Source organism: Dendropsophus ebraccatus, chromosome 3 (assembly GCF_027789765.1).
Source record: "Dendropsophus ebraccatus isolate aDenEbr1 chromosome 3, aDenEbr1.pat, whole genome shotgun sequence".
Lineage (NCBI taxonomy): Eukaryota > Metazoa > Chordata > Amphibia > Anura > Hylidae > Dendropsophus > Dendropsophus ebraccatus.
In genome coordinates, this window is record NC_091456.1 from 76,377,291 (window position 1) to 76,393,780 (window position 16,490).

The window sequence follows — 16,490 nt, forward strand, 5'->3', positions numbered from 1 at the left end:
CTGTTGTTCCTCAAAAATCCAAGTACTATACCCACCTTTGGGGAAAGGAGGGTTGGGGGTTCCTGATATAAAAAGTTACTTCTTGGAGTCACAGGTTTTCTGGCTAATTAGGGAGGAGCAGAACCAAATTCTTAAGTGTATCAGGAGAGAAAAGGAGAATGAATGGATGGATATTTATCAACTAGTAGAAACAGGGCAGTTGGAAACAAAAGAATATCTGAAACTAGTAATGGTAAACATGGATAGTTCTGGATTTTGCTCCGCTTTGGTACAATAAGAACTTGCCAGAAATAAGGACAGTTGGAAAGTCACCCTTATTGTTGAATGCAGGGATTATCCTGGTTAAAGATGTAAGAAGAAAGGGTGGTGGTGTTGAAAATTGGGAGGAAATTAAAGAAGAGTAAAGAAGAGTTTGGATTGCTGGTTTGAATACTATAGGTTAAAAGAGGCCCTGAGAGCTACATTGACCAATAATGAGGAAATATTTTCTGGGACCCATATATTGATAGAAAAATTAAGATAAAAAACAATAAAGAAGAAAGAGTTTGCAACAGTGTACATTCTACTGATGGAGGTTGGGGAAGTGAGAACTAAGTAAAAAATAAAATGGCATGAAGAGATTGGGCAATTAAAAGAGATACAGTGGGAAGAAATTGTAAGACATGTTAAGGTAGTGTCCAAATTAGGAGATTTTAGGATAATGCAATTTAACGTGGTTAATCAGTTATATTATACGCCTACATTTTTTATATAAAATTAAAAGAAGAAATAATGATAACTGTCCAAGGTGTGGGGAAATGCAAATTTTTCTCATGTGTTGTGGGCCTGCGGAATTGGCAATTTTGGGAGATACCACTAAATTAAACGAGAGGAGAAATGTTAAAAATAAGATTGTAATAATTAGAAATTGGATGTCATCAAAAGTCCCTAATATAAAAAAAAAATAGGTTAATAGGTTTGAGAAATTTCAGAGGGAAAAGTACATTTTTCCTTATTTTTTTTTCCTTTTTTTTTTTTTTTTTCTTTCTGTTTGTGTCTCTCGGGGGGGGGGGGGGTGTAAAACTCGAGTTTAGGATTCAATAATATGTGTATTTTCTATGGATATTGTCATATGGGGGTATACAGTTATTTGAATGATGTAATGAATACTTTCTTTTCTGTCTTTTAAAAATTAAAAAATAAAAGGGTATATAAAAAAAAAATATCCCACCTACTGGAAGTTTGTTCCAAGCACACGAGTCCTTAGATCTCCCTGTTTTGCTCAAGTACATTAATTTTGAATATGTTATCTGTCTGAATGTGCATTTTTGTTGTGAATTTGCATTTTCAGGTATTTTTACCAATAATCTCTGATGCAAACAGGGCCGGCCTTAAGGTAGATGGCGCCCTGTGCGAAACTTTCTTTCCCCCCGCCTCTGTTGATACCCCCTAATAGAGACATCGACTAAATCTTACAGCCGCCCACCCCTCACAATAAAACCACAAACGAGATGGGGGCTGTAGTATTTAGATATGATAGACTAAATCCTACTAAAAAGTCGGTGTTTGATGGGGTAGTAGTTATGCACTATTTCAGCTGTCGGTGTTTGATGCGGTAGTAGTTATGCACTATTTCAGCTGTCAGTGTTTGATGGGGTAGTAGTTATGCACATTTTCAGCTGTCGGGGTATGATGGGGTAGTAGTTATGCACTGTTTCAGCTGTCGGAGTATGATGGGGTAGTAGTTACGCACTGTTTCAGCTGTCGGGGTATGATGGGGTAGAAGTTATGCACTATTTCAGCTGTCAGTGTTTGATGGGGTAGTAGTTATGTACTGTTTCAGCTGTCGGGGTATGATGGGGTAGTAGTTATGCACTGTTTCAGCTGTCGGAGTATGATGGGGTAGTAGTTACGCACTGTTTCAGCTGTCTAGGTATGATGGGGGTAGTAGTTATGCACTGTTTTTTAAATAACATTATTGACAATTGTCTATTTAAATTTTTTTATTTTACAAAAAACGCCTAGAAGGCAAAGAGAGGAGAGATGCCAGTGCCTGTATATACTGTGGCAGTGCATGTATACACAGCACCAGGGTCAGAACAGTGTACAGGAAGTAGATTGCCACAGTATATACAGACTCTGCACTGTCAGAGAGAGAAAGAAAAAGAAGACAGCTAGCTAGGTAGGACAGGAGATAGATAGATAGATAGATAGATAGATAGATAGATGGGAGGGAGAGAGGTAGATGGGAGGGAGGATAAAGAGCTAGACAGAGGAGAAAGAAGAATGATCAGGCTTACAGGATCCTGGAGGCTGCAGGAATTGCTGAGGAGGAGGGAGGAGGCACACAAACCGAGCAGAGGTCACAGGTCACCACACTAATGGGGAAGCATGGCCTGATGACCTATCCGGCACACAGTTCAGCAGGCTACATTGGGGCAAGGAGAGACTCAGTATCCCACCCACGGTGGATGCCGGGGCTTATCGGTGGGGCGGAGCTTAACTGAACCTACCCGGAACATTAATTTGCCAGGTCCCTAGCCCCTCTGTTTAAAGGAGCGCCCCAAACCAACCCCTATGCAAGGAGGGCAGGCGGCCAGCTAGGGGGGCGCTCTGGCAGACAGACAGAACGTCTCTCTCTGCCAGACCAGTTAGGTGTGCAGCTGACTGTCTGCCAGAGGGCCCCTTAGCTGACCAGGAGTGATGCGCCCTGTGCACAGGTCGCACACCCCTAAGGCCGGCCCTGGATGCAAAGTTACATGAAGGTGCTTGCCTGTATTAATATACAAACTATGTTCACACATAATATATCCGTCAGTCTTTTTTTAAACCAAAATCAAGAGTAGAACTGACAGGGCAAAATTATAATGGATAGATTTGCATAGTTTGCTTTTTCAACCCACTACTCGTTTTAGTAAAAAAAAAAAAAAAAAAAAGACTGACCAAAAGACGGATGGAAACACTATGTGGAAACATAGTCACAAGCTGTATTTTATACATGTTGTAGAGTATTTTTGTGCGTGTGTGCAGTGGACCTGGAAGCACTGCAGTACCAGGTCAATTCCTGCAGAAAACTGAGTAAGCTCTTTTTCCATGTCCCTGTTCTAAAAATCCATCTAATATATGGTCCTCAGATAGGGTAAGTATCAGATATTAAACTGATAAGAACAGACACTACACTTCATCTTAGAGAATATGTTTTTATATACAGCATGTTTTGCGTCTGATGGTTAACCCTTTAAGGACATGGCCCATTTTCGTTTTTACGTTTTCGTTTTTTCCTCCTTGTGTTTAAAAGGTCATAGCACTTGCATTTTTCCACCTAGAAACCCACATGACCCCTTATTTTTTGCGTCACTAATTGTACTTTGCAATTACAGGCTGAATTTTTGCATAAAGTACACTGCGAAACCAGAAAAAAATTCGAAGTGTGGTGAAATTGAAAAAAAAAAACGCATGTCTTTTATTTGGGGGAAATGTGTTTTTACGCCATTCACCCTGGGGTAAAACTGACTTGTTATGCATGTTCCTCAAGTCGTTACGATTAAAACGATATATAACATGTATAACTTATATTGTATCTGATGGCCTGTAAAAAATTCAAACCGTTGTTAACCAATATACGTTCCTTAAAATCGCTCCATTCCCAGGCTTATAGCGCTTTTATCCTTTGGTCTATGGGGCTGTGCGAGGTGTCATTTTTTGCGCCATGATTTGATCTTTCTATCGGTACCTTGATTGCGCATATACGACTTTTTGATCGCTTTTTATTACATTTTTTCTGGATTTGATGCGACCAAAAATGCGCAATTTTGCACTTTGGGATTTTTTTGCGCTGACGCCGTTTACCGTACGAGATCAGGAATGTGATTAATTAATAGTTCGGGCGATTACGCACGCGGCGATAGCAAACATGTTTATTTATTTATTTGTTTACTTTTATTTAAAACCTGGGAAAAGGGGGGTGATTCAGACTTTTATTAGGGGAGGGGGCTTTTTACTATTAACAACACTTTTTTTTTTTTTTTTACACATATACTAGAAGCCCCCATGGGGGACTTCTAGTATATACACTTGGATCTCTCATTGAGATCTCTGCAGCATAGATATGCTGCAGAGATCCATGAGATCGGCACTCGTTTGCTTTCGGCTGCTGCAGCCGGAAACAAACGAGTGCCGAGCCGAGGACGGCGCCATCTTGGACGCGTCCCCGGCCGGCATCAGTAACGGAGATCGCTCCTCCGGGACAAGGTCCCGGAGGAGCGATCTCCCCCACTAGACACCAGGGAAACGTTGCCTCCGGTAATCGGAGGCAGCTGTCAACTTTGACAGCTGCCTCCGATTAGCTAATTAGCGGGCACGGCGATCCGACCGTGCCCGCTAATAGCTGCGGTCCCGGGCTACACGCGGCACCCGGGATCGCGGCACTTCAAAGCGGGGCCGCCGCGCGGCCCCGCTTTGAAGTGCAAGTGAGGACATAGGACGTACCGGTACGTCCTATGTCCTTAAGAGGTTAATAGAGCATGGTCTGTTTCAACATCTTATTGATGTAGAGGATTGTGGTACATACGGTATGAACTTTGCATACCGTGATCTATGATTTTTACAATGTTTTTGTGTGTAACCCTCTGCCTGAATGTGAGTTTTTGGAACAAGCTTGTGTTTTCTTGTTTTTTTTCCCCTTTTTGTTTTTTTGATGATTCCTGTTTGTCACAAAGTTATGTGAAGGTAGACATAAATACCTTTAGCCCAATAAGACAATCGGAATCATCAGTTTGTCTGCGTTCAGGAAATATTTAGGGTTTAGGGTGCACTTATTTTTCAGGGTGTGCTATTTCTGTATTTTATAAGTTGTAACTTTTTAAAATTTCCACCAGCTTTTCCAGTTTTGGTGGTTTTATGAAAATGTGTGCATGTAGACATGAGTCTAACTGATATGTATTAACTGTTCTTGTGTTATATAGGAGAAATTGTGCATATAACTATCACATGTAGACCCGCAATTTTTTTTTTTTTATAAATAGTTTATGAAAAATCACAGTTTAACACAAAATTGCATGAAGGAGCCTATGTATACACAGAGAAGAATGTGCAAGGTGTCTACTTTCAGAAAATTATAAGGGTGTGAGGGATTAGTATAATTTTTTTATGTTGTAATTTTAGTTTTATCTGTATATGTCAGAAATGTAACAATTGTCCAGGCTAATGAAGGTGCAAAATTTCCACAAATTTTTGGCAGTAAAAGGATTAAAATACATAGTAACTGCTCATACAAATAAAAATCCATGCACAACCTGCCATAAAGTAGCCTGTACATAACTTGTGGGTACTCACATTAACGTTTACCTATACTATTATCTGAATGCTCCCGCTCATACATTAATAATTCTGATAGCAGCCATATATTACAGAACTAGGGAACAAATTCGAAACAGCTGTTGGGTCTCTGAATGGAGAGTGTTTTTTTTCTCTCAATCTCAGTACAGGCTATGCTGGTTTGTATTCAAGCTTGGCAATGGCATGGGAATTGGTGAGTATATGGTTAGCTTTTAGGCTTTAGGGCAGGGATGTGGAACCTTCGGCCCTTCAGCTGTTGCAAAACTGCAATTCCCATCATTTGGTTGGTTCCCAGATTTTGTTGTCCAGGCATAATGGGAATTGTATTTTTGCAAAAGCTGGAGGGCCGAAGGTTCCCCATCCCTTCTTTAGGGACTGATCAGAGCAACAAGACCATGCAATCACATTATTATTTTTATAACCCTTCAGAAAGACAAGTTACCTTTGCTTGCAGATATCTCTGATAGTTGCTGCTTTTGCAACTGTTTTTTCCCATTGGATCTCCTTCCCAGTTGACAAAAATTGGGAATCAGCCTTAGCAATCATTTTCTGGAGTTCTGGATAGATTCGATCCTGCAATGCAGAACAAAAAAAAAAGTAACATTACTGAATAGAGGGCTCCATAACAGAAATATGGCAGAAAAAGAAACCATGCAATTATTAGGACAAACATTCTTTGCTGATGAAATTTTTAATGTTCTTTTATAATAGTGAGATCTCTAAATGTGCTCACAATCAGGGGCACATTTACCATTACCATGTCTGGTGCACTGGAGGCTGTACCAGTGCCCCCCAGTTCATTAATATCTTCTCCCATTGCTGTTTTGAGGTACATCAGCAATGGGAGGAGATATGACTGCAGCTGGGCCTGCTCCAGTGCACCAGACCACAATCTGAATTAAACTGAGAAAATGCCAAGATCTCTGGACCGGGTGGTATTTGAGCAGCCTTGATGATAGATTTACTTTAACCTTACCATATCTTAAGGAAAGGTCCCATAAACAAGCGTAAAACGAACAAAATAAAACAATTGAATTAAGGGGAAAATTTTATTAAAAGCATTTCATATTCCATTCTAAACTGAAATCCCCGCACTCCCCAGCTTGAGCACAGGCATCGATAATATTAGGTTTTGCTTATAGGGAGGGCATGCTTCCCCATGCTCTGCCCCCTTCCCACCCACATGGAGCATAAGGGGCACACAACAGTTAAAAATACTAAATTTTTCCTGCAAAAATTTGCAACTTTTCCACGATCCGTGCTAGGCGCATACAGGACCTATATCCTATACTAGATGCAGACCTTGACCCAAAATAAATAGAACATTTATTAGGTTATATATATATATATCTCTACCTGTTTCTCCCACAAGGATGTCATCAAGCGCAGGGTGATAGGCTGAAGTTGTGATGTACTGCTTATTATCTGCAAAGCCCGCAAGATCTGTGGCACACACACCTAATATTGTGAGAAAGGAAAAGCTATCAGGAACAGTCAGTGCTTAAATGCTAACTGTGTCACCAAAATAAGACCCACACAGGAATAAAAGACTCACCTTATGAGTACCCAAAGCAGGCAGTGTATACAAAATTTCACGGGACAATTCAGGGTCCTGGGTACGGCCAAGTCTAAACATCAAAACTGAAACCACATAAGGGACCTAAGAGAAATTTTTTTTTAACAAAATTTACATCATGTTCATCACTATATAACACCTGATACATAAAATATTTTGAACATTAGATACAAACATATGTAACCACACTGTATCGAGCACAAATGAAGATACAGCGGTACCTCAGTGTTCAAACAATTCAGTATTTGAACCACAATTTCCCTCAAAGTTTTGTTCAGTACTAGAATTTTGCTTCGTACCCAAACAAAACTGGGGGAAATAACGGATGGCTGAACTACTGTTCAGAGGTGTATTAGAGGTGTTTCAGTACCACTGTTTAGAGAAGGAAATCCTTTTATTCTGAAGACATTCCCCGCATCTCTAAAAAGGGTTTCCCAGCCAGAAGCAGAAAGCTTCTGTACCAGAGGGAACCTTGTTTGTACTACTGCTGCTGCTGAGCCAGCTCACTCTGCCAACCAGGCAGGAGTTAAGTTGTGATGCTTTGCACAGAATCTCCTCTTAACTCCCTAGGTGGAGCAAAACACCAAAATGATGGGTGGTGTGCTCCTCTTTGGAAGGGTTTCACTTACTCTTCCAAGCTTCTGTGTATTCATGTGCACAGCAGCCTCTATGGATTGTCACATGAATGTCAATAGAGAAACAGATCGCTGATCTCAGGCTGCTGGTTAAAGCGCTCAATGCAGTGAAATCTTAGGTGCATTGCTCCCTCGGAAACATGAATATGCAAAAGAAGAGCCCGTGGAGCCTTATTCAAGAGTCTCAAAACACAGGACTAGCCAGATATCCCTCCGGGATGGAATGTAATGACAAGGGAAAAACCAAGGCCAGGTATCCATCCACAGTCAGCTGTTTCGGGGTGTTGCCCCCATCAATGTGCAGCAGGATTCTGGCTAGGTGGGAGGAATATGCAAAACAAGAGTCTGTGGAGTCTCGGTTGCGAGTCTCAAAACACAGGATAGCCAGATATCTCTAACCTGTTGCCACAGGGTGCCTCAATGATGGGGAGAGCACCACACCACCCTGATAAATAGCCCCTTAAGTCCCACTCGGTTGCGAGTATTGGAACATAAATACCAGGGTGGCCCCAGGCTGTCTGTGGATGGAAGCCTGCCTTGGCAAGCCCTTGTTATGATCGCAATACTCGTACCTTGAGTTAGACAAAAAGGGGCCACCCTGGTATTTCCCTATTTATGTTCCAATACTCGCAACCGAGTGGGACTTAAGGGGCTACTTATCAGGGTGGTGTGGTGCTCTCCCCATCATGGAGGCACCCCGTGGCAACAGGCTAGAGATATCTGGCTATCCCGTGTTTTGAGACTCGCAACCGAGACTCCACGGACTCTTGATTTGCATATTTAAATTTTTGGGGGCATCAGTGGAGACTCTTGATTGAGTACTTCATTTGAGTTTTTTTCACTGTTCTCCTTGAGTTCAGTGATTACTGTGTTTTGTAGGTGGGAGGAATGCCTAATAGAGCTATAAGAGAAACAGATCGCTGATCTCAGGGAGACCAGCCAAACAATAACACTGCCAGCTGCCTGTTGAAGCACTCAATGCAGTCAAATCCTAAGTGCACTGCTGCCTGGGAAACACGAATATGCAGGTATGGAGAGGTCCGGCCGGCCTCCCGAAGATGACGCCGCCGACCCAAGATGGAGGCCAGGGTCGAAAGCGAACATGTAAGTATAATGCACCACACTTCCGGGGTGGGGGGGGGGGAAGACGGGGGACATTCACTTGAATAACACCCATTACAAAGTTGTATAACTTTGTAATGTGTGTTATTTAGTGAATAAATGTTAAACATTAATGTAATGTGAAACATTACATTATAGTTTGTCAAGAACAAGGCTTTTTCTAGTAGGGGAGAACACTTATTGGTTACTGATCGGTACTTTTACTGATAAGATAGGGATGGGCAGCTTAAAGAGAACCATTCACCCCGTGGCCCCCGGCAGAAACACATACATTGAAATAAAGTTCAATATACTTAGCACATCGCTCCCGGTCCCGTCCCGGATCCTGTTGTTGACACGGAGAAATCGCCGATTCTTCTTCTCGCGGCCATTATGGTAATGAGCGCCGTCGGGCCCGAAGTCCAGCTTTCTCCCCGCCTCCGACACTTGATTGACGCCGGGTACTCTTCCTCCTCGTCTTCTTTCTTCTCACCGGATCAGTCGTTTTCGGCGCTTGCACAGTTCACAATTGAAGCCGCTCCGACCTTCACTGTTTCCTGCGCGTGCGCCGAATGTCTCGAACACGTATCCTGTTTACCGCGCAGGCGAGGTGACGAGACCATCGCAACGGCGCCTGCGCGGAAATTCGTCAGAAGACTGAAGACGTCAATCAAGTTCCAGGAGGCGTGGATGGGCGGCGACGAGAAGAGGACCTCATGAATAAGTTGGACTCGTCCGTCGTTTCCTATGGACGTTGGACTCATCTCAGCTCATTACCATAATGGGTGGGAGAAGAAGAATCAGCGATTTCTCTGTGTCAACAACGGGATCCGGGACAGGACCGGGAGCGATGTGGTAAGTATATTGACCTTTATGTCACTGTATGTCAGTTTCTGCTAGGGGCCACGGGGTGAATGGTTCCCTTTAACAGCCTCCATAATTGAAGCACTGCCTGAATGATTCCTCTTGACCAAGTCAGTGCAGACAGCCACCACTTGCCTAAATGATCTGAGTAAAGCCCCTTTTCCACGGGTCGATGGAGCGGAGCAAACGAGCGATGTCAGCACTCGTTTGCTCCTGGTTTCCTGCTCGTTGCCACCGCTATTACACATGGCGGCAGCGAGTGAGTGCGAGAGGGGCCGCGGGGAGCTGCCCGGGGGATAGCTAGATCGTCCGGGCAGCCCATAGGGGATAGCGGCAGTCTGCTGCCGCCGCTATTCCACGGGGCAATGGCAGCAGATCACTGCTATCACAGTCGCTTGTTTTTCAACATGTTTGAAACAAACGTCTGCAACGATCAGCCGACATAAACGATGTTGGCTGATCGTTGCCTTCTATTCCATGGGATGATTATCGGCTGAATATGGCCGATAATCGTTCCATGGAATAGGGTCTTTAGTTATGTAAAGAGCCTCCGAGTGCCACTATTTGCTTAAAATACATATCTAGTAAACTAATATCAGCAAGAGGACAGGATAAGACATATGGGAAGGGAGGAAGCTGTGACATATTGATATCAGATAGGGCTATATACTGTTTAAAGTGTTTTTGAAATAAAAACTGTGGGGAAGATTTAAAGAGCAGTCTTATAGTAAGAGTCTCTTTGTTGCCCCTAGAAACTAATCAGGGCTTAGCTATTATTATAGCAGAGCAATGCAAGAAATGAAAGACGAGCTGTGATTGGATGCAAAAAGCCCCAATCTTACTATAGCAGCTTGATAGCCTGTGTGCGTATATAAAATATTTAACTAGTAAAGCTTGACTATATACAAGTGTGACATGGCGCTATACAAATAAATATTATATTATATTAGTTGCTTAACAACTACTGTATATAGAAAAGAACTTACACTAGTTAATAGTCACAATGGGTGAGATTTATCAAACATGGTGTAACGCGAAACTGACTCAGTTGCCCCTAGCAACCAATCAGATTCCACTTTTCATTTTCTGTGAGAAATGAAAGGTGGAATCTGATTGGTTGCTAGGTGGCATCTGGGCATGTTTGATAAATCTCCCCCATTGTGACTATTAAGTAGTGTAAGTTCTTTTCTATATACAGTAGTTGTTAAACAAGTAAGTGCCAGGTAATGCAAATAAGAGTCTGTAGTTTCTTCTATTGTACAATGTGTGTTTAATAATATGCATTTAGGCTTGAATAAGACATTCCTGCTGCTCCAGGAAACAGCATTCTTCACCCAGGGACGGACAATGTTATGTAACAAAAGAACGGACAGAACTAAAAATCTAAATGGCAATATTGTCTGCCTAGCTCTGCATGTACTCTGACAAGAAGGCGGCAGAGAAGGGGTAAACTGCAGAAACTTGCACACCCTGAATTATCCAACAGCTGGATAAGTGCACAGGACGAATCATTAGTTCCAGACATAAGTGGACCGCTCAGGAGCCGGGGAAGCCCGTTGCTAAGCAACTAGGGGCATTTTGCATCCCATCTCATTCCTAAATATTCAGTAGCTAGGTCATCTATCTAATTAATACTGTGCAAGTGTGTTATATTCTCACATTCTCTTCCCCGTCTTTTAATTGCATGTAATTTTCCACTGTCCATTGCTTCATTCAATGTGTCTGGAACGGCTGTCCCTGGGAAAGCGTTCATACCGCTATGAATGCTGACACATAATCATACAGTCTAACAAAAGAGGAACCGGATTTAAGGATGAGATGGAAAATGGAAAGATTTCTTGAGCACAACTACAGTAGATGGAGAAAAGTATATTGATTTTGATGAGTGTTCTTCATACTACATTTACAAAAAGAACCTTACAAATCAGAGGTCAGGTACCATTAAAGGGAATCTATCAGGTCCAGACCAGGTGCAGAACTGCAGACACAGGCAGCTAGGTGGTAGCGAGATACAACTAATGATGGCTATGAATTTGATGGTGGCCATTTGCAGAGTTATAAAATACATTTTTCCTAGGAAGTTGAAGTGCTACACAAGTGATGCTCAGCTCAGCATGCACACCTTCTTCTCACCTATCCCACCCATCCTGGGGGCTGAGCCCCCTTGTGTAGCACTTCAGCTTCCAAGCAAAAATGCAATTTTATAACTCTGCAAATGGCCATCAACAAAGAAAGAGGCATGATTAGTTTTATCTCCCCATCACCAATTTGCCTGTGTCTCCAGCTCTGTACCTGGTATTGACCTGACAGATTCAGTTCAAGTGTATCTAAATGGCTACATGAGCTCCTTTATTACTTGCGAGATTACAAATTTTGTAGCACATAATTATTTATGGGATTCAGTTTCCAGCCTACCTTTTTGAAAGCAATATTTTAACTGTGTGATATCAGACTAAGTAAGTGTTTAAGTATTGATTAAAAATTGAAGGGGGTGGAGCTTGCCATGTGAGCGGACGTGACGTGCGTTCGCTCCTGCTCTCGTCCTCCTCCACTCGCCTGATAATCTAGGAGCTGGCTTGTGTGGTTTTCCCCGGGATGTACCTGACCTGGGCGCCGAAGTGTTTGGCTGCAGTGTTTCCCTTCCGTGTGGCGAGGGTCCTTGTCTGGCGAGGTCCGGAGGTGGAGAGGAGTGACGCCACGTGACCAGGTGATGACAGCTTCCTGTTGACCACGTGGGACGCCAGAGTGCGGTGTGGGGATCGTGAGGAGCCGTGCTGCTGTGCTTCGAGGTTGCCGAGATGGTCCTGCTGACTGGGAGAGGAGCGGAGGAGACGCCGTGGGCTGATGGTGCCTGATCTGCTTGTGGGAGAGGGAGATCCAGGAGCGAGTTGGAGTCACCACGTGTGAACCGAGGGCCGAATGGTTATTTTGCTTTGTCAGGAGACTATTGACTGGAGACATACCGCTACTAGGGTGAGATCTGCCTAATTTATTTTAAAGTAAGATATGGAGACATGCTTGCCCTGTTTTTGAACTTTCGAGTCTACTTACTTATATACCCGCGGTCGCTGCTTGAGAAAGACTGAGTAATTAAGGAATACATTTTCACGAAACAGCTAATGATATATGCGTATGATCTTTTCCCTCCGCTAGGTTTAAAATCCTTCTTGCAGAGTGGCATCATTTGCGCCCTGGACAATTACTTACCGCAGGCAATTTGGCCGTATTGGATGTCTCTTAGTACCTAACCACTCTTCTCTTTACCTGAACTGATTTCACTGGGTATATGATTCCATTATAGATGCGATACCCCCTTGGTCTCTCCTTCAAGGTGTATATATATATATGAATTGCCTTTTCTCCCTCTAGGTGTATATATATGAACTTTATCTCTGAAATTGCAACCTGGTATGAATTTTTCTCAAGGGTTAATTTATAACAGATAAGGTGTAATATTAATGAATTTTAATGGTTGGTGATTTATATACAAGAATTAAGTAGAGTGGTGAAGAGAGAGGGGACGAGGGGAAAAAAAAGGAGAGAGGATAAAGAAAGGTGGAAAATAGAAAAGAATGGGAGCAAAGAAGAGGGCGGAGGATCCTAATAGCAGGAAGTCGGGAGGTTTTTCTACGTTGTCCTCTCAAAGTAGCAAAGGAGGTAGAAGATCGCTAAATTTCTTCAGACATCTTTGAGTGATCATAGAGGCGGGCGGGGTTTTTTTTTTTTTTTTTCTCTCCTTTCTCTCTCCTCTCGCTCCTGGTCTTGCCTCTTCTGTGGCTACCTCTGTTCTTTATCTATTCTACTTCCCTCCTTTCCAAATCTTCACCTTTTTGATCATTTTACTCTGCCCTTTTTCTGTTTTCTGTATTGTTGTAATAGAACACTATGGGTTAATTATTCTAGGCCCAGTGAGGTGGATAGAGTGAGAAATGGGTAGGTTTAGCGTGGTATCTTGGAATATAAGGGGATTGGCTGACAGAAGAAAGCGGGTCGCTATATTTGATGCCATTAATAGATACTTACCTGCGATAGTCTGTCTACAAGAAACACACCTGTCCAACGACTCCATACATTGGATCCAAAAGAGGTGGGCTCACGAAGCATATCACTCACTCTTCTCATCTTATTCCAGGGGGGTTTCCATACTTATCCATAGAGCCTTGGCAGTTAGAATATTAAAACATAAAGTAGATACATATGGTCGATATGTCATTCTGCATCTGATATGTGAAAAAGTGGAGTTGGTCTTAGCGGCAGTTTATTTCCCTCCACCCTTTACTCAGACTCTCTTTCTTGAAATTGATCATATTGTGAATTCAATGGCTGAGTGCCCTGTGATTTGGATTGGGGATTTTAACGCGGTGTTTGAAGATTCAAGGGATAGATTGAGGATGGAGGGTATAGATGTCCCAATCCCCTCTAAAAAGGATAGCCGATGAGTTGGGTTGGTGGGATATTTGGAGAGTAAAGATGGGCGATAAGCAGGATTATTCCTGTGTGAATAAAACTCATAAAACTATGTCGAGAATTGACTTGGCACTTGGGAATGATAGGGCAATTGGTATTGTAAGTAAGATTGGGTTTGGAAAGAGAGGTTTCTCTGATCATACCCCTTTGGGTATAACCATAGAAACCGAGGAGAGGAGGGAGGTACAACCTATTAGGATTAATCCCATATGGTTACAGCACCTTGATATTGATTTGGAGAAGGAGACTGAAATTTTTTTTTTGGATAATAAGGGATCTGCTCCAATTAATTATGTTTGGGATGCATTCAAGGCCACGTTAAGAGGTTCTTTCCATCGTAAAATTTCCTATAGAAAAAGGCAGGTAAAGCTGAGATTGGAAAAGCTCCATGAAGTTGTCCAGGAGAAAGAGATGAGATATAGAGAGTCACATTCGAGGGAGGATTGGGATGCATGGACGTTGGAGAGGGAGAAGTGGGAGCAGGAGAGTCTGAGTGATCTAGAATTCAAAAACCAGTTTCTCCAGGCAAAATATAGAGTGGAGGGGGAAGCCCCCGGAAAATATCTAGCGAGAATTATTCGTGTTCAGGAAAGGAAGCGTGGGATTGTGGCAATTAAAGATGGTGAGGTGGTTGCTACATCCACAGACGATATCCTAAAGGTTTTTGAGTGATATTATAGAGATCTTTATACCTCCGAGTGTACCTGTAGTAATGTTGAAATTGAGGCTTACTTGGAGAAGATATATATACCATCTATATCCCAGGAGGAGAGAGAGGCTTTAGAGGTTCCTTTTACTAAGGGCAAATGTCTGAAGGTGGTGGGGGAGATGTGTGACGGTAAGGCTTCGGGCTCTGATGGCATTCCTATAGAATTCTATAAACGGACTGGGGGTAGGCTAATTGAGGAACTCTTGGAGGTCTTTAATAACGCATATTTAGAGGGTGTCCTTCCTGAGTCTATAAGAGAAGCGTCAATTGCTTTGATTCTTAAAGAGGGGAAGGATGCGGTGAGCCCCGATTCTTACCGTCCTATCTCCCTGATCAATGCTGATGCCAAAATTTTGGCGAAATTATTGTCCAACCGGCTCCTGACGGTAGTTGATAAGCTGATCCATAAAGATCAGTCCGGTTTTATGGCTGCTAGGGGGGTGTATTACAATATCCGGAGGGCATTTGTTAATATACAAGAGTCTGATAATACCCCTGGGGGCAAGGCGATTATTGCTCTTGACGCCACCAAGGCATTCGACCGCATTGAGTGGGAATTTCTTTAGATAGTACTTAAGAGAATGGGTTTTGGTGCTACTTTTATACGATGGATTCAATTGTTGTATAATAAACCGTCTGCTAGGGTATTGGTTAATTCAGCTTCTTTTAGGTTAACTAGGGGTACATGGCAAGGTTGTCCCCTCTCGCCTTTATTGTTCGATATTGCCTTTGAGCCCCTTGCTATTGGCCTGAGAAATTTTGTTGGTGTGGAGGGCTTTAAATATGGCAATAAAGAAGAGAAGACGTCTATGTTTGCGGACGACATGCTACTTTTTCTCTCCAACGTCCATTCCTCCCTAGGATTACTCATTGAGTTTATTAATAATTTTGGTCTATACTCGGGATTCTCTATCAATTGGAAAAAATCTTCTATCTTGTTTCTTTCTGAGGGAGATAGAGCAGACTGTGGTCAGCTGAGTGCTGTTCCTTTTGGGGGGACTTTTAAATACCTCGGTATTGAGATCTCTTCCGATTTAAAGTCATATCTAGATAACAACTTGTTGCCTATAATTGATGACATATATAAGAAAATTAAGGTCTGGAATAAGCTCCCTGTGGGGATGGTGGCTAGGGTTGGTATAGTGAAGATGGTGATATTGCCCAAAATTCTATACGTGCTCTATAATTCTCCTGTATGGATAAGTAGACAGTATTTTAAAATAATTACTAAAATGTGTAATGCTTTAATTTGGAAGAACAAGATGGTAAGAATAAAATATGCAACCCTCACATGCGGGAGGAAAGAAGGAGGATTGAGATTGCCCGAGTTTGAGAGATATTTCTTGGCAGCACAAATGTCCTATATAATTAGGTGGAAGGACTTCGACTTCACCAATAAATGGCCAAATATGATTGATAGTTTTCGACCCGATCTTCCTTCTATACTCGAGTCCAGTGAAAAATTTGATAGATCTACAGAACCCATTTGGCATATGATGGGACAAGTATGGCAGGTGGTTAAGAAAAAATTTAATATGCATAATAGTAATGAATTTACCCCATTATGGGGTAATCCCTCGCTCGTACATTTTTATAAAATTGTTGATTATAATTTTTGGGGCAAATATGGAGTCACAAAAGTCAATCACATATTTGATGAAGGTGGAGCTCTTAAACCACTAGATATGTTGGTCACAGAATTCGGCATTCCTAACACTTCACAGTTTTGGTACTGGCAAGTGACACATGCAACTAAAAGCACAGTCGATCACAGTAAATTTTTGGTTATACCGCACGTTTTATTTGATGAGAAAGTCACAAG

General features: G+C 42.3%; 1 protein-coding gene and 1 pseudogene across 3 annotated transcripts in view; both read right to left on the reverse strand.

Annotated features, from left to right (window-relative positions):
• FOCAD (focadhesin) overlaps positions 1-16,490 on the reverse strand; it is a 179,129-nt gene that overhangs the window by 91,263 nt on the left and 71,376 nt on the right. For all 3 annotated transcript variants that reach the window (XM_069962033.1, XM_069962032.1, XM_069962034.1), the window contains exons 12-14: positions 6,872-6,976; positions 6,673-6,774; positions 5,759-5,889 (exon numbers count right to left, since the gene is read on the reverse strand). In XM_069962033.1, the coding sequence (XP_069818134.1) occupies positions 5,759-5,889; positions 6,673-6,774; positions 6,872-6,976 (338 nt within the window). The remainder of the gene's footprint in view (positions 1-5,758; positions 5,890-6,672; positions 6,775-6,871; positions 6,977-16,490) is intronic.
• Positions 2,999-3,178, reverse strand: LOC138787682 (U2 spliceosomal RNA; annotated as a pseudogene).